The sequence below is a fragment of the Asterias rubens genome, chromosome 4 (genome assembly GCF_902459465.1).
Source record: "Asterias rubens chromosome 4, eAstRub1.3, whole genome shotgun sequence".
Lineage (NCBI taxonomy): Eukaryota > Metazoa > Echinodermata > Asteroidea > Forcipulatida > Asteriidae > Asterias > Asterias rubens.
The window spans coordinates 8,794,584-8,814,225 of NC_047065.1; the positions used below are offsets into that span (position 1 = coordinate 8,794,584).

The following is a 19,642-nucleotide window of genomic DNA, read 5'->3' on the forward strand; positions in this document are numbered from 1 at the left end:
TAACATTTTGAAAATTTTGATCTTGACTCAAATGTACACAAACAACAGGGTCCAGTTAAAACCTAGCAGAGTTTCCAATCAGCCATGGAAATATTTAAGCGAAACCCACTTATGCCAAATGAACCATTTAACCGTTATCCAATAACTTGAGCGTGGTAAGCTGTCAATTGACTCAAATGTTGCCATGACCAAAAATAACCCCTCAAAAGCCAACTATTTCTAAGTAAGTTAAAAATATCTTTTTAATTGAGCTTTTGAGAACATTTTAATCTCTTATCTTAAAGCCATTGGACACTTTCGGTAAACAGTATTGTCAAAAGGCCCACACTTTGTGTATCACAAATTTTATATAAAATAACAAACCTGTGAAAATGTAGGCTCAATCGGTCATCGGAGTCGGGAGAAAATAACGGGAAAACCCAACCTTGTTTCCGCACGTTTCACCGTGTCATGACATGCGTTCAAAATAAATCCGTAATTCTCGTTAGCGAGAATTGATAAATGTTTAAATGTTTTCTCGAAAAGTAAAGCATTTCATTTCAGAGAAGTCTGTCACCATTTAATTACCTTCTGTAAACCCTGTAAGTTATTTGTAAATCTGTGAACTTTTATTTGTTTTCTGTTCCGAAAGTGTATAATGGCTTTAAAAAAAGAGTATGTAATTGGGAATGAATTGCATCATCCCATCGCTCTCTAAGTAGTGTTTAATGTTACACACATAAGACTGATTACCCTATCTTTCTTCATACATTGTACCAGCAGCCGTACAAACCAATTTAAGTGATCTGAGGCCTACATCTATAAATGCACACAGTTTAAAGGTCAGTATCTCGCATTATAATCACAAGCCTTTATTAGTTAGACACCAAGTGTTGGACAATACAACATCCACATAAGCTTTCTGGGAATGACCCAAATAGTTTACGTACAAGTATACAAACCTGTACTTCCTTGTCGCACTCATAATGAACCCATGACGTGATAAACCAGGTGTGCAGGCATTGTGTGAATATATCTTAGATGCAGTGTATGAACCAAAGGTTCTTTTTGCCGTATTTTGTTTTAATAAAAGGCGACTAACCAACAAATTAAAAAGCTAAGCATGTAAACATGTTCGTACCTTCTGTTTCTCCTCTTGGCTGTCGGCTTCTAGTTCATATTCTTGATGGCCTTTAAAATAGATGAAAAACCTCAAGCCTTCCTGCAACGACAACACATATAATTTAACAATGAAATAAGTTGTCAGCAGAAATGTAACTACTCTTTTCAAAACCTTGTTATTATTTAGAATGTCATGTTAATCAGGTAAAAAATACTTTTGCAAAATTATATTATTTTTAAATTTATTATTTTGCAAATTTCATTGACGAGTAGATTAAAAATATACAACATGACGCGTGGATGAAAACGCACTGAACATCTCTTCATGTTACCTACCTCGCTTTCGTAATCCGTAACCTGTGCAAAAGCAAATATGCGATTCAAGTTTCCTTTCTGTATGTTGCAGATCTGACATGATTGAAAGTCTATCTGAAAAAAAAAAAAAAAAACAAAAACATGAACAAAAAACTACTGTCGAAAATGGACTAACATGGTACCATAAACATGCATCAACCATGGAGAACATAAGAATTGCATTCATCATTAACAGGTTTTATCAAAACAATTTGATACAATCATTAATACTTGGCAAGGTACAATTTGAGTGCACGAAACCTTGCTCACTGTTCATTTCTCCCATAACTTGTTTTGGCAATTTGTTGGTCGTATATTGACCAGCTAAACTTGAAAAAAGTGCTATAGAAAAGAAGAAAAAACGGCATAGTTAATAATGGCTAGCATCCATGCTAGATGTATGGATCATGGGCTCGGGAAGACGATTAGGTTGGATGCCAAGCTTGATTTTGAATTTTAAGGTCAAAAGGTAAACAAAAGTCAAAAAACAATATTTTCAAACTTTGAATAATATTTAACCACATTTGATAGATCTATCCATAAACTGTATTTTTAACTTTATGCTGATATTATACAAACCTATGTAATTAACATTTTCTTGTAAAGTGTATATTTTGAGTACACCAGTTGTTTTTGCACTCCCCATCCTCAATGGTACATATATTTGTTTTAAACAACTACTTTTGAATAACAATTTTTTTCGAATAACACCTTCATGTAAGATAATTTTTAGGTCAAAAGTTTCAAATAAGGTAAACATTTTACATTTTTTAATTTTTCACAAAATTTGACCCCAGATGGCAGATCTATCCATAAAACGTGTTTTCACCATCATAATGAAATTCCAAGTCTTTGAAATTATGAGCTAATGGTTTTTTTTTTCATAAATGTATAGGAAAATTAAATCTTAAGGTGCGATTTTCTCCTAAAATACATATCTTGAGCATACCAAGTTTTTTGTTTGCACACCCTATCCCAGCACTGCATATAATTGTTTTAACAATTTGTTATTAAAAGGTAAATATACCGAGGCAGTTTTTAATTAAAACAAAAAATATTACACCTTCTGAAGTGGTAAATTGAAACAAGAACTGCGTGTGCTGTTCATGCAATTAGTTTGAAACAGTAGTTTTATAGTTTGACACGGTGCTCAAAAACTGTATGTCTAATATCAAAGATACTCTCAACATTTCCAAGTACGCAGTTAATACTCAACTGTAATAAGTGAATTAACATTCTTGTTGCAATAAATTTTGTTTTATCCTACTTATACATTGTAGCTACAATTGGGGAATGGGGTATTGTGCAGTGATACAATGTATGCTTTCTTATCTGGAGTGCCATTATTCAAAGCTAACTCCGCCAGAGCTACATGTAACCAGGCACACCAAAACCACCACAATACAGCTTGACGTACGTTTTTGCCAAGTTTCTTTGATGAAAGAATTCTCACTATACTCTTCAGGCACTAGCAGACGACAATGACACTCTCATCACTATGATCAAGTGGACATAACACAGGTCAGGAACATCATCATCACAGTTGCCCGGCCAATACACAGCAGAGGAAATAATAATCATACGGGCAAGTCTAAAGATTGGAATTTAATTTTTCTCAGGGGAGGACTACACGTATCCTTCAACTTTCTGAAGGCTATTGGCCAACACATGTAAAGTGCTGGGCTTGAATACTTGTGAACAGAGGCGGGTGTTTATGAAGCCAAAATGACTGAGCCCATGCTTCAAGGCCAAGCCTACTTTTCGCCTTTAATTGCGGACATCGACTGACCTGCGAGGCTCTGTGGTACATTAAATGGTCTGTGCTTGAATCTCGGTTGGTGAAAAATATTTTAAACAAAAAGATGTGGAAGTTCATAAACTTGCCCAACTTAAAAGCAGTTCAAATAGAGGGGCGGCAAACACACAGCAGAACTCTCCGGAGCACAGTAGACCAGCTGTCAGATTTTCTAAGGAGTGACAATGGTCATGAGCTCAAAAACAAATTCAACACGTGCACTCTGGAAATCCAAATTCCCAACTGTGGTCTCAATACATTGAGATGGTGGAGATTGAGATCCAGGACTCGGAAAGACAGATACTTGATCCCCAATCTGGAAGCTTTTTCTGCAATGCTGCCATGTCTCCATCATATGACCATAACTTTGATCATGGGGGATGTGTTCATCTGGCAGATATGAAACTCCCCAAGAATACATAGATGTTGATGGCGTTTAGAAGTTTTTATACCAAACAGTTACACTGTATACTAAGATTTGATGTGTTCCGACTAAACCCAGGGATTTAACGCTAGGATTAATCGAGATTAGACACGAGTTAGGACGAGTAAAACACGTCCTAACTTAGGATGGGTTCAATGCGTCCTACGCCTTTGGATACGGAACTGAACTCGTTTTAAGTCCTAAGATTAATCCTTTAAGTTAGGAAGAGTTTGATGAAATCGACGGCAGATGATATTAGAAAGATACCACTGGTATATTTGACCACCAAAGACATTGCACATTGATGTGGTAAGTGTTCTGCTAACAAATAAAGATCATAGAAAGCAGGTGATGACCAACTGGACGCAACGTCTGCTTGAAGAGACTGTTGGTTTTAGTGACGCCCTGAAAAAACATTGCTCAAAAACTTACACTGATCAGGGCCCAATTTCATAGAGCTGCTAAGCACACCAATTTGCTTAGCATGAAATTACTTCGTTGCTAAAATCAGGATTACCAACCAAATTTTCATTTGTTGCACATTGCTTGTGTCTTGTATCAGCTGTTGTTGGCTTATCCTTACAATCACGAGGAAATTTGGTTGTTAATCCTGTTTTTAGCAAGGAAGAAATTTCATGCTTAGCAAATTTTTGTGCTTAGCAGCTCTATGAAATTGGGCCCTGTACAATACAAAAGTTTCAATCAAACGAATATGTAGGGTACAAAATATTATCAAAACTTACCGAAATTTATTGCAACAATTGCTCAATGCTGCCATTTGGAAGATGTGAATATTTTCCAGTATTTGAAATTCAAAATCAAGCTTGGCATCCACCCTAATAGTTTTCCCGAGCCCATGATCCAAACATCTAGCATGGATGCCAGCCATTAACAAACTATGCCGTCCAAATCCTAATTTCACATGCACTTTGGCTGGCCTACTAGTCACCGAAGCCTTTATCAAAGCCTTTATCCAAGCAGCCAATGAATCACAAATTAATTTTGATTGGAAAGGTTTTACAGATTAGGTTGAGCTTACTCAAAATGAACGTTCAAATCAAGCCTCAAAAATAAATGTTGGTTAACATTTTTAAACCAGTTGAGACCATCTATTGGTAGTAAGTTACAACCGAGTATATTTTACCAAGTTATGTGGGTAAAAGGTTTTTCCAAAATGACCAATTACCAGGAAAGTATTAACCATCACGGTTGGGCTTATTTGCAGTAACCCAATTTTGGGGGTTGAGCTTTAACCCAAAACTAAGTTGAAAAAAAACCCAGCATAAATGTTGGTTAAACACTTAAACCAATGTAATGGAGAACAAGAGACAATGAGTTGGTGTTGAGGTAAAACCGACCAAGTGATTGGGCTAATTGTAGTCACCCAATATTAGATTTAGATTAACCAATAACAGGTATTATGAAATTAACCAACTCAGCTCATGTAAGTTGGGTAAATATTTCAAACTTAAACCAATAAATGGATCCTAATCGATCAAACGTTGGTCAAAATTACTTTACCCAATAATTGTTACCCAACGTTTTTAGAGTGTGGATGAGTATCACCACGATGCTACATGGCTCGAAACATCTTGTTGCAGAATCTTATGGGGAATATGATTCTCAGATGCCATATCAAGCTTGCAGGACACTGCATGTCACCTGCAGCTATATCAAGTAGCCTATCACTCGCTATGGAAGAAGATGTAGCAGGCCACAAGCGTGGCAGGTGCTGAGGGGCTGCGTTCATTGACAGGACCGATCTGGACCAAGATCAAAGGGCAGGCTCCAGAGATGACTTGGCCTTGACTTAATTGACAGGAGATCCAGCTTTAAAGCTGTGGCAGAAATCAAATTGATTTTGCCATGTACGGTCAATATGTCCAATAACTTTGAGAAAAGCGTTTCCAGCTTTTTGAGGGGGTTTGATGAACACAGGTTTAGGGTCAGATAAACCCGACTTTAGGATTTGGTGTAGGTGACCAGTTTTTCCAAACATATTTTTATGGTAATGACACAAAATAATTTTATTTTGGCATGAATTCTCAGCATCTTTGTTTCTCTTTTTATCATTTTAATCTGAGTGTTATACACAATTGTAACAGATTTTAAACTTTCAAATGCATCGGAAGCTGCCTAAAATGTTGCAATTTTTGCACTTACCTGCAAAATGCGTCTTTGACAGGAACGATGTCTGTAGTACTTGTAAACACCAAAGTTATACACCCTTTTATCATTGAAGGCGTTGTTTACTTCTGCTATCGTGCGGGCTTCTGTTTCTGCTGATGCCACAATGCCAAGCAATCTTGAATAGTGCACAGCATCATCTATAGATATTCTTCCAGTCTGCAGACATTTCCATGAAAAATAAAGTACACAACTTTATGCAATCTTTGTCTTTACCAATATGTAGTAGGCAACGTTGATTTGTTTAGTTTATTTATTGATGTATGTATATCCCAGTGGATAAGCACTTGCACTTTAAAATATTATGTGTTTCTGATAAATATACCGCCAATAATTCTGAAAGAAGTTTAGCTTAAAGGCAGTGGACACTATTGGTAATTACTCAAAATAATTACTCAAAATAATTATTAGCATAAAACCTTTCTTGGTGATGGGTAATGGGGAGAGGTTGATGTATAAAACATTGTATTAAACAGCTCCCTCTGAAGTGCCATAGTTTTCGAGAAAGAAGTAATTTTCCATGAATTACCTCAGATTGAGACCTCAGATTTAGAACTGGAGGTCTCGAAATCAACCATCTAAACGCACACAACTTCGTGTGACAAGGGTGTTTTTTCTTTCATTGTTGTCTCGCAAGTTCGATGACCGATTGAGCTCAAATTTTCACAGGTTTGTTCACCAACTGTGAAGGCTAGTCTTTGACAATTACCAATAGTGTCCACTGCCTTTAATAAGATTCTTCTAAAATGATTGTTATATCCCTTATATTAGCATGAACACTCTTTGAAAAACATTAGAAAACAGTAATAGCCCAAATGCACCACACTCTGTAAAGTTTGGACAATTATTGGAGCTAATTTGGAGCTAAGTTGGAAACAAATTATACAAGTACTAGAGCGAAATTTTTTGACGGGAATGCCATTTAAAGCCATTATACACTTTCGAAACAGAAAAAAAGTTCACAGACTTACAAACAACTTACAGGGTTTACAGAGGATAATGGTGAAAGACTTCTCTTCAAATATTATTTCATGAAATGCTTTGCTTTTTGAGAAAATATTAAAACACTCATCAATTCTCGATATCGAGAATTACGAATTTATTTTAAACACATGTCATGACACAGCGAAACAAGCAGAAACAAGGGTGGGTTTTCCCGTTATTTTCTCCCGACTCCGATGACCGATTGAGCCTAAATTTTCACAGGTTTGTTATTTTATATATAAGTTGTGATACACGAAGTGTGGGCCTTTGGACAATACTGTTTACCGAAAGTGTCCAATGGCTTTAAAATTGTTTATAACGCGTTTGTTTACCATTTAAATGTTTTGATATAAGTACACTTCTGAATGTTTCGTATTTATCGAATAAAAATTCAGGCCCCAAGCTCGAGGTTTTGAAGAACTCAAAACACTTCTACCGTTGACGACGTGCTTCAAAATGACAATACTTTGACTTTATGCTTGTGAGTTTGCTGTGTTATACCTCAACGCTGCAATAAACAGGCCTGTGAGTGGACCCTCCAAAAAGGGCTGAAACACTACATAATGGGTGCGTTCGATTTCGCTCGTCCCCAGCGCCTTGCTTTAACCAAAGGCGCTGGATGGGCAAACGTATCATGCGCAGTGCGTAATCGTTTTTCGCAAATGTGTATGAATTTTTCAAAATGAAAATTAGGTCGTACACACTAATCGGATGCGTAGTCGGACGTATTGAAATATTTTCACATTTTGTTGGATGCGTATTCGCAATTTCAGTGAATGATGGCAAGAATCTGATACGAAAAGATGAAACTGTGCTTCTTTTTCCAAATAATGTGTAACACAAGCTTGAAAGAATACCGAGATGTAAAAAGGACAGTGATTTCATGAAAGGAAATTGGGGAAATTTGCGATAAAGATTTGGACGGAAGGGATTTTATTTAATTAAAACCCTTGAACCGAACGAATGTATGAACACAAGTTGACGCGTTCGTTTCCGCGCGCGAATGCAAACTTAATGCGTATTTATTTTTTATTTTGACGAAGTATGAACGTTAAATCCAAATTCGAAATGTCGGGTGCGTGAACGCAGTCGCAGCGAGTATGAACCGCCCTTAATCTCACATTATTGTAGCTGTACGTTATTGTTGTCAAGCTTAAATAAGGCATGCCAAGCTTATATAAAGAAAACAATATTAATAATGAAGAAAAAGATATAATAATAATGTAGACAAATGATTAAAACAAAAACCCGGAAATAAAACGGAAATAACAAAAATCGGTCTGATCAGTAAAAAAAAAACGGATATCCGCTTTATTGGTAACTGTCAATGACCAGTCTTCTCACTTGGTGTATCTCAACATGTCCATAAAAACAAAGTTGTGAAAATTTTAGCTCAATTGATCGTTGAAGTTGCGAGATAACTATGGAAGAAAAAACACCCTTGTCACACGAAGTTGTGTGCTTTCAGATGCTTGATTTCGAGACCTCAAATTCTAAACTGGAGGTCTCAAAATCAAATTCGTGGAAACTTTCTCGAAAACTACGTCACTTCAGAGGGAGCCGTTTCTCACAATGTTTTATACTATCAACCTCTCCCCATATACTCGTTACCATGTAAGGTTTTATGCTAATATATATTTTGAGTAATTACCAATAGTGTCCACTGCCTATATAAAGTGGAGATTTCACAGACCTGAACAAAGCGGCTATAAAAATTTGACCTCACAAAAAAATAGTATGACGCAACATGAGTGATGACGTAATAGAGCTTTTCGCGAATCTTTCAGATGAGGGTATTCGAAATGATTGTTTTTTTTACAATTAATATCTATCTAAACTCATATGACTCAATTTCCTTATTGATTGAACACGTTTTACATGAAATTCAGCAAAGATCACAACTTGCCAAATTCGTTCAAGTACCTTAAAGGAAATTCCCTGTTGGCAAAGAAGTGTTACAAGACCAGCCTCAAATTTGCGCCCTGATTAGGGGTAGGCCTATGGAAGATTTTTATTTACAGTTGTACACACATAGCGTCATCAATTAATGACTCACGTATTTGTAGGGTTTCAGTGGACAAATGAGTGTGAACAAGCATTTCAGAAACTTGAATATAAGTTTAAACATCTGCAGACATTGTTGCAGTTATGACCAAGCTTATCTGCATCCACAGTACTAATGCAGCATGCAGCATCAGGGTCCGGATTTCTCCAGAAGACGATCAGAGCATACTAATCGAAACGTCGAGTTGAAACCAACGGTTCTTTTCAGAACCACCCCAACTAATTTAGAGATTGTCATAACATGGTGTTACCGCAAACCTTTCCATATCGTATTTTCCACCATGCAAAGTTTCAAATCCCAGATTATCAAAGGTATCTATGTTTTGTTCGCATGTATTCAGATAATATGCTAGTGACAAAGGTACGTAAGTAGTGATGGAGTTAGGATGGACAAGAGAAGTTACGGTAGCCAAAGGAATATAAAAAAATGAAAGAAACTGCGGTGTAACCATAGAGCAAGTACCAGACTAAAGACAGAAGATTTCAAATATTAAGAACCATAGATGCTACATACAGTAAATTTGCTGCATATAAAAGTCTTCTAAATCTAATGTTGTACCAGTTGTTTGCAAATCGTGACCTTATATGACCTTCACTTCCAGTTAAACCGAAAGTTAAAGGCAGTGGACACATTGGTATTTACTCAAAATAGTTATTATTTTAAAACTTTTCTTGATTACGAGTTATGGGGAGAGGTTGATAGTATAAAACATTGTGAGAAACGGCTCCCTCTGAAGTAATGTAGTTTTCGAGAAAAGAGTAATTTTCCACGAATTTGATTTCGAGACCTCAGATTTAGAAGTTGAGGTCTCGAAATCAAGCATCTGAAAGCACACAACTTTGTGCGCCAAGGGTGTTTTTTTCTTTCATTATTACTTCGAAGTTCGACGACCGATTGAGCTCAAATTTTCACAGGTTTGTTATTTTATGCATATGTTGAGATACACCAAGTGAGAAGACAGATCTTTGACAATTACCAATAGTGTCCATTGTCTTTAAATTAAAATCATGTTAATTGAGGTTCTAGAGCCGAAGCGAATATAGGTATGAACACACTTACAATGTATAGTATTTTGTTTACCTCGTGATCAGTCTATAGTTACGTCACGGAAATCGCACACAAGGTAAAGACAATAATTAAACTAGACAGATCGGTACTTGACAAAAACAAAAACGGTGTTTGTGAGTGATGTCATCAAATTGTGGTTGAATGAACTGTTGACGTAATTTCACTTGGTTCGTGGTTAAATGTTTTTATTTATGGCAAAATAGTTCAAACAGCGACGCGAAAAGTAAACCTCGAGTTTTGTACGGTTGCATGTAGCTACAATGTACAATATGGCTTTTCCGGTTGAGCGACCGGAAGTAAACGTCACACGGGCCACAGTTTGAGTAAAAGTTCAGGGTCAAAGGGACCCACCATCTGTGTAGTTATGTGAAATTCATCAAATGCTTTGCTAAATTATTTATAGCAAAATCGAATGTGTGTTTCAGGACTTCTGATTTTCGAGTGATTAAACGTTAACTTGGAGATTGTGAAGTTGAGTCCTGGGCACTTATTATTTCGATACCGTAAGAGGATTGCAGCCCGTTATAGCCTTGGGTTCAAAGGGCGCTAGTTGCAATGATGACATATATGTGCATAACCTGTGGATTACACTTGACGTATAAGTGCACAAGTGTCAAGTATTTGCATGCGGTAAGCAGAGCAATGAATTAGAACCTGAAATGAAATGTATTAGATGGTATAAACTGTGCCAGTCCCACGCGTAATCGAATTTCCGGGATAAATTTTGTGGTCCCAACAATAATTGAGTTTAACATTGGGACAGTTTTTGTTTGGTGTTTATTTCTAGGACTTGAATTGTGGTTGTGATACATTAATGACTTGTCTCCATTGTTACAGTTTTGGATTATTTCATGATTATTTCATGGTACATCAGTTGGGCTTCACTACAGTAAAGAATGGTGCTGGCTCCGTGTGGTTTGCTTCTGCATTCTTTGAGTTAAATTTAGATGACCACTGGTTTCACTGATGTAGGCTATTAACTATTAAATGATTACAGCACGATAGTAACTTACTGAACTATCTTTACATGAGTGTTTTGGTGCCTAAAGGGTGTATATGTACCTTATTCTAACACAAAACACAGTTCCCACAGATTTCAATAAACAGTTTGAAGATTATGAACGTAGACAGCTTCCCTTGAAATACTTACTGAGGTGCTGTATTTTCATCTCTTTCTGTGACTGTTTTTACCCATTTCTCAAAAACTACAGAACCTCAGTTAGTAATATTTGAAGGAAAGCTTTCCACTATCATTATCTCCAAACCCTGTAAGTTTAATGTAAATCTGTGGACATTTTGAAAAAATACCCAAATGCTTTAAAGGCAGTGGACACTATTGGTAATTACTCAAAATAACTATTAGCATAAAACCTTACTTGGTAACGTGTAATGGGAGAGGTTGATAGCATAACACATCGTGAGAAACGGCTCCCTCTGAAGTGACGTAGTTTTCGATAAAAACGTTTCCACGAATTGATTTCGAGACCTCAGAATTAGATTTTGAGGTCTCGAAATCAAGCATCTGAAAGCACACAACTTTGTGTGTCAAAGGTGTTTTTCTCATTATTATCTCGCATCTTCGACGACCAATTGAGTTCAAATTTTCACAGGTTTGTTGTTGTGTGCATATGTTGAGATACACCAAGTGACAATTACCAATATATAGTGTTCAGTGTCTTTAAATGAATATACAGTTTTTTAAATCATCTTATAAGGTCACACAATTATTTCTAAGAAATTGCCTTTGAGGTACATATTATTTCCAATAAGCTATCGTAAGTAAAAGAAGCAAACCTGAAATATGCTGTATCTGAAAAAAATAGTTAGTTTTACAAATAAAACCTACCTTGACAAGATTCCCAAGTATCATACGCTGTGCATCACCATTTTTATAATTCTTCACCGTTGCAAACTTTTGAAGCAACTCTTTGTGGTCGTCACAAGAGATTTTACCTTGAGCAAGCATCAAATCGAGAAGTTCGTCAGTTTTATCCCACTCCCTGTCCATAGAATAAGGAGTGCCAATAGACTTGGGACGCATAGGATGGTTTTGACAATCATACTCCTCGAATTCCCTCCCTGGCGACCCTGGTGAGCGCTGACGCGAGAAGTGCTTGAGAAGGCTACGTCCTCTAGCCCGATTTGAAAAGCGTTCCTGGGTAAATGAAACATAAAGTACATGAAATCCAAATCCAATTCAGGTAGAAGTTATTGAAATTTCCCCACACCTAAAAATTAGTAGTGAGGATATGTTACTGTTCATACAAAATTGCTTTAGCAAATTCCCTTTAACCCTGGTGTTGTTGAGGGTCCAATCCAAGTCTCGAGTCACTTTGATTGAGTCCCAGTCCAAGTCTCGAGTCACTTTGATTGAGTCCCAGTCCAAGTCTCGAGTCACTTTGATTGAGTCCCAGTCCAAGTCTCGAGTCACTTTGATTGAGTCCCAGTCCAAGTCTCGAGTCACTCGGGTTGAGTCACAGTCCAAGTCTCGAGTCACTTTGATTGAGTCCCAGTCCAAGTCTCGAGTCACTTGGATTGAGTCCCAGTCCAAGTCTAGAGTCACTTGGGTTGAGTCCCAGTCCAAGTCTCGAGTCAATCGGGTTGAGTCCAGTCCAAGTCTCGAGTCACTTGGATTGAGTCCCAGTCCAAGTCTCGAGTCACTTGGATTGAGTCCCAGTCCAAGTCTCGAGTCACTCGGGTTGAGTCCCAGTCCAAGTCTCGAGTCACTTGGATTGCGTCCCAGTCCAAGTCTCGAGTCACTTGGATTGAGTCCCAGTCCAAGTGTCCAGTCACTCGGGTTGAGTCCCAGTCCAAGTCTCGAGTCACTTTGATTGAGTCCCAGTCCAAGTCTCGAGTCACTTGGATTGAGTCCCAGTCCAAGTCTCGAGTCACTTGGATTGAGTCCTAGTCCAAGTCTCGAGTCACTCGGGTTGATTTGAAGTTAAGGGAACTGGAACAGGTGTGGGTACCCTAAATTAGCTAGGAAATGTTGATCAGAAAAAGTGTATATATACAGTTCACGTTCACCCATAAAGTAATTACGGTTTAATATTAGTACTGCATAGGCCTACTCGTCATACAATTTGTAATAAGAAATTACAACATTTAATAGGTCTGAATACTATTAATCCTTGCTTTATTACACCATGCTAGTGTGAAGAGATGATGAATTATTATGCCAGTATGTCTTGATGGTGACTGCTCTATTCCGATCCCTATGTTCCGACACCCCTATGTTCCGACACCCCTATGTTCCGACAACTCAACCTATACTCCGACGCCCCTATGTTCCGACACCCCTATATTCTGACACCCCTATGTTCCGACACCCTTATATTCCAACGACCCAAACACCCCTATATAAAGAAACTTCACCTGACCGCATTTTAGTCCATAAACGTACCAGTAACCTATCTTTATGTAGCAGTAGAGGGTTGGAATCTTTATTAACTGAAGGTTCACGAAATGTTATCAACACGTCGGACACGCATCTAACAATAGCAAAGCACCGATTATCTTAATTGATTCCATCATTTTTAAAACAGTACAAATTCATCTTATGAATGTTCAAACCTAATCCCGGCCGAAATTCACCGGGAAACCTGGCTGTAAAACAAGTTGTGTTGTTGTTATTGATCAACAGAGTAATAATGTGCGAAACAACTTGTCGGAACATAGGGGTGTCGGAACATAGGGGTGTCGGAATAAAGGGGTGTCGGAACATAGAGGTGTCGGAATATAGGTTCAGTTGTCGGAACATAGGGGTGTCGGAATATAGGGGTGTCGGAATATAGGGCTGTCGGAACATAGATCGGAATATAATATTGTCGGAACAAATAATAAATATAGGGCTGTCGGAACATAGGGTGTCGGAAAATAGGCTGAATTGTCGGAACATAGGGGTGTCGGAACATAGGGGTGTCGGAATATAGGTGTGTAACCGTATTGATCATGTCCTGCTGTTTTTGTATTTCTCGCTAATCGTACTCTTATGCTCTATAGGATCGTACCATTTGGTAACCTTTCTGTAACATATTCTGACAGAGGGTCACCGTCTGTTGTACACGCTTCATGTAGTAGACATGTGACAGAGGGTCACCTTCTGTTGTACACGCTTTATGTAGTAGACATGTGACAGAGGGTCACCTTCTGTTGTACACGCTTCATGTAGTAGACATGTGACAGAGGGTCACCGTCTGTTGTACACGCTTCAAGTAGTAGACATGTGACAGAGGGTCACCTTCTGTTGTACACGCTTTATGTAGTAGACATGTGATAGAGGGTCACCTTCTGTTGTACACGCTTCATGTAGTAGACATGTGACAGAGGGTCACCGTCTGTTGTACACGCTTCATGTAGTAGACATGTGTTAGGAATGTGATACGTTTAGATAAGCCAAGCACATTTCTTTATATCAGTCTGTATACTCTGTAACAATTCCTTTTTTACGTTTTGGCCCATTGATTGTAAATTCTACCTTTCTGCAATTTTTTATTATCACAATTTACATCCACCAACTTGTCAAATTTTAGCAGATTTCAAAAAAAGTCTTTAGTTAAGCAGGTGACAGGCCACCAATCAAATGCACTTTGCCCGTATCTCGGACTATGAGCCTCACAGAAACTCGGTGTTGGTGTCTAAACTCATGTTTTCAGGATCAATGAACCCAATAATAAGAACATTAATATAATATAAATTGTCATTTGGTTTAGGAGCTATCTTGGATTTCAAAATGGCCGCTAATCAAATGTACTTGCTTTACATATCTTGATCTATAGAAATGCACACATGTTCGGGCAAGTTTAACGTGTTAACAAATCCAATAAAAACATATCAATTCCAGCTAACCCTTACAAACTGGCCCAGATCTGACCCAGCAGTAACATACCGTGGCTTGGTCTGGGCCAGTTGGTGATCTGGGCCAGACCTGACCACACCGGATCAGATGTAGCAGATCTTGGCCACACCAGCTCAGATGATTACACGGGCCGTATATGCCCAGACCCAGAATCTTAATGTAAGACCTGTGCATGTTAGGTCTGGCCTCACCAGGTCAGATGATGTTAGATCTGGGCTTGGTTATAGGCAACAGCGGATCAGATGCTGTTGGATCTGGGGCACGTCTGGCCACACCGGGTCAGATGATGACACATGTGGGCCGTGTGTGCCCAGACCCATAATCTTAATGTAAGATCTGGGCCAAGTCTGGCCACGCTGGGTCAGATGATGACACGTGGGGCCGTGTGTGCCCATACCCTGATTCTTAAGACATGTGTCAGGTATGGCTACATTGGGTTAGATTACTCCATGGTTAGAGGATGTTAGATCTGGGCCAGGATAGGCCAGACCTGGAATCTCAATGTAAGATTTGTGCCTGGTCTGGCCACACCTGGTCAGCTCATTTCAAATCCCAGCCAGGTACTGCCACTCCAACTCAGAGGATGACAGATCTGGGCCAAGAATGGATGGAATCAGAACTTGGCCAGGTATGCCCAAGCCCGGATAATGAATGTAAGATCTGTACCAGGTCTTGAAACTCCTGGTCTGATAATTTCAGATCTTGGCCAGGTGTTATTTATGTTTATACACAAAAAATAACGTCAAAGAGATGTTTGTGAATCTCAGATCTGCCCCAGGCCAGGGCTCTGGTATTTGACTTGAAATTGCCAAACCATGCACGCCTAGATCAGTCAGTTGGCTCACAGGGTGTAAATCCAGACCTAGACCAGGTCCAACATTAGGCTCACCGGTGTGATCACACCTCTAAAACATCCAACGTCGTCATGTTCTGGTGTAGACAGAGCCAGATTGGATAACAATCGAGTGTTTCTAGACGTAGACCTGGCCCGTCGCTGACTTAATGATAGTCTGGTGTGCCAGTCCTGCTGATCTAACATCATCTGGCTAGTGTTGCCAGACCTCGTAAGATACTATTACTTCATAATGTCCTAGTGTGCTCAGACCTAGCACAGATCTGGCGTTTGAATTCCTGGTCTGGCCAAACCTAGTACATCATCTGACCTGATGTAGACATGTCTTGCACAGATCTAACTATTAGGCTTCCTGGTTTGGCCACATCTGGCCCAGATATGACAACATATGACCAGGTGTGGCCATACCTGGAACAGATCTGGCCACTGGCCAGACCTGGCCAGCGATATGACATCATTTGACCTGTTCTGGCCAAACATGGCCCAGATCTGACATCATCAGATCAGGTGTTGTCAGACCATGCACAGATCTTACATGAACATTACGGGCCGAACCACAGATTACCGAGGTCTTACAACGGCTAGAATCTGATCCAGCTTACGTTCTGTACAGCTGTTACATCCTTTGTCTGCTCGGTGGTAGCTTCAAAACACCAGACATAAAAATAAGCGAGATACAAGACATTCACAGGAATGAGTGACGGTAATTAGAAGCAACCCCTTACAAAAATATAAACAAGATAAAATTTTGCCTCTCTTTCACCATGTAAAGACTCTTGGCAATCGCATAAAAATGACCCAGTATTTGGCCAGAATGTGGAAGCGGGCTGATTAGGTCAATGCAAGTGGTGATTTAAGTCATGTCGACTAGGGGGTGGAAGCTTTCCTCAAAACAGATTCGAACTAGACTGATACCCAGGAAGTTCGTCCAGTACCAGAGTCCCTCACTGACCAACCAACCTACTGATGACATGGACAGAGCTGAACCTGCATCCATAGATGACGAGGACGACTCTGATGGTGACAGCGCTTGGAGTGAGGAAAGTGAAGATCAGAGTGATGAGTGATGGGCTGAGAAGATGCTTAATACAGTGATGCTCCAGAACAACATAAGGTTATATACACATAACCTTTATTTAAATACCTTTAATCACTATTTGCCAAGGTTTTACGGCGTAAACATAGGCACCATACAATTGTTGTAAATGTAACATTTGAACATAGTTGTAGGCAATTTCTGTGGCAACTATAATACATGAATTGTTTTCCGAAAAATCGTCAAAAGATACAGAATTCCGGTAACGTTGTTTCAAATTAAAGCCAGTGGACACTATTGGTAATTGTCAAAGACTAGCCTTCACAGTTGGTGTATCTCAACATATGCATAACATAACAAACCTGTGAAAATTTGAGCTTAATCGGACATCGAACTTGCGAGATAATAATGAAAGAAAAATAACCCTTGTCACACGAAGTTCTGTGCCTTTAGATGGTTGATTTCGAGACCTCAAGTTCTAAAATTACTACTTTCTCGAAAACTATGGCACTTCAGAGGGAGCTGTTTCTCACAATGTTGTATACCATCAACCTCTCCCCATTACTCGTCACCAAGAAAGGTTTTATGCTAATAATTGTTTTGAGTAATTACCAATAGTGTCCACTGCCTTTAAGGCAATCATTGTCAAACTAGACATTTTCTGGCCCTACAAAGGTGTTCATCGTTAAGATTGACAATGGTGTGTGTAAAGATGCATTTGTGTTGTTTTTAAGTGTAGTTTTCTAGATATCGTTAGAAACGCGCTTGCTGGTAATGGCGGCACTAATTACGTCATTTGGGACCTTAGGCCACGCCCAAAACCTGGCAGCAATGCATTTTTTTGTAAAGACCCGATAATGAAGACCCTTTCACCTAATGAGGTCGACTGCTTCGGCGCTTTTCGCTGGAATAAATGTTCTGGGCTCCTGCTCTAATTGTGCACCAAATATGGAAGCCCTTGATGTTTTTTTTTAAACTTAAACATTATGAAATTGAAATTTAATTCAAAACTCAAATCTCGTGCAACCATTGAGACTTACCAAGAATCAGAGTGTGTAGATGACGTGTTTCTTCGGTATTAAGACATTACCAATAACATAACAAGAAATGTAAAAAAAAAAAAAAAAAAAAAAACTCATCTGGTAAACCCATGCGACCCAACTTAAAGTCACCTGAAAATAGAATTTTTCTCTTTCAAACATAAGAGTATATGCTTACGAACAATTTTTTTAGTAATTGTTTGTCTCGATTTATATGTTTAAAAAATATATAAAGTTGTTTGGGGGGCTGACTCCGCCTACCCCTTTTGTGACGTCAATCGAAGCAGACTTTGCCTGCAATGCGTATAGTAAACACACGTGCAAAGTACATGTACGTCCAAGTCGTGAGTTGGTACATTTCAAAAAGTGTTTTTCTGCATTCAGCAGCAATACACCTGGTCGGCATTGCCGGAAAAAAACAAAAACAAAAACAAAAACAAAATTGGAAAACGTACAACTCACGACTTGGCCCGTACATGTACTTTGCAATTGTGTTTACTCTACGCATTACAGGCAAAGTCTGCCTCGATTGACGTCACGAACAGCGCCCTCTCGGTCGGGGTCTACTCTTAAATTTGTAAATAACATAAGAACTGATTTTTTAAAACCTTAGTTAACTGTTTATTCACATTCCACTCATCAAAACACATATATTAGTGACAAAAGCTTTATTTTGAAAAAATACCACTTCCAGGTGACTTTAAATACTCAAACAAGAAACAAATAGTTATTTTAGTTTCAAGTCATAATCTTTCCGTAAAGTTGAAATGTAAATTCAAACTTTTGACATGACTCATAATCAAATAATTATAGCTGCCAGTTTTGGCGAACAACTTGAGTTCCCAAATTTTAGAATGCAAATGATTGTTTAAATTATTTACTTTTCATGAAAAGAAACTCAACTAGGCCTATAACACATGACAGCCGACGTTACCCTGCGCCATACTACAAACAATTAAAACACTAAAAAGTTTAGTACAGTACATCAAAATATAAACCAAACTAGACGAACAAGTTGTCATGGTCATAAGATTCCAATTTCAGTTATGTTTTAAGGTTTTTATTTTTGATCGTATTTTTATTTATTTAATTGTATTCCAAAAAGGGTGGATTTCTGCATCCTGCCACTAGTTTTTCATCCATTTTCTAAAAAAGGAATATCTCATTATTTTGAAATACCAACAAATAAAACCGGCATTTCCTATTCATGTTGAAATGTTTACCTGATTTGACGGGTTATGTGAGTTTGCCCTGGTAGGTCTCGGCGAGGTAGGTGGGGATCTAGGAGTAGTATACATATGGCATGGAGCTACTACTGGTGGGAGCCCAGCTGCCTCGTGCTGTTTGCGAACATATTCCAAAGCTTCCTCCATTGTCATCAATCCTTGCTTCACTCGTATCATCACCCAAATCTGCTCATCTGTGCTAAGTTGGTACTGGAAAGCCATTCTGTTGTGAATAATTTGTTTTACTTTATTTGTATGTTAAAAAGGAGTTTATTAGGCACATACACCACCGCTCTTGCTTAGCCAACATACCGTCGGTGCGGCTTCTTCATTACAATTCCTGACGTATTGGAGTAGTCAATATTTCCCAACGGTCATAGTTCAACGTTTTAAACTCGACTCGGATCGCAGTTAAAACAATAACACTGTAACATTTTTACATTACGACGTTCTTCACGCTACCGCGGTCGTTCTTTATCATGATTGCCGTAAAATCCTTCATTGCTCATAAAAGTGGTCAGTCTTTACAAAATCGCCTTTATCCGTTACTAAAGCAACAGCAGCCCGAAAAGAACCGGAAGGAAATGCTTGAGTCATAACCATGTGTGGCCGATCCCGATTTCAAGTGTGGGGGTCGGGTGTGTATTTTTT

The 19,642-nt window shown here is 38.5% G+C and overlaps 1 protein-coding gene across 3 annotated transcripts in view; it reads right to left on the reverse strand.

Moving 5' to 3' along the window:
* The window catches only part of LOC117289591, a 79,141-nt gene extending 59,724 nt beyond the window's left edge, over positions 1–19,417 (reverse strand). For all 3 annotated transcript variants that reach the window (XM_033770785.1, XM_033770784.1, XM_033770786.1), the window contains exons 1-5: positions 18,989–19,417; positions 11,825–12,133; positions 5,838–6,020; positions 1,438–1,530; positions 1,121–1,201 (exon numbers count right to left, since the gene is read on the reverse strand). In XM_033770785.1, the coding sequence (XP_033626676.1) occupies positions 1,121–1,201; positions 1,438–1,530; positions 5,838–6,020; positions 11,825–12,133; positions 18,989–19,213 (891 nt within the window). In that variant the 5' untranslated portion in view covers positions 19,214–19,417. The remainder of the gene's footprint in view (positions 1–1,120; positions 1,202–1,437; positions 1,531–5,837; positions 6,021–11,824; positions 12,134–18,988) is intronic.
* Positions 19,418–19,642: the final 225 nt, after the last annotated feature.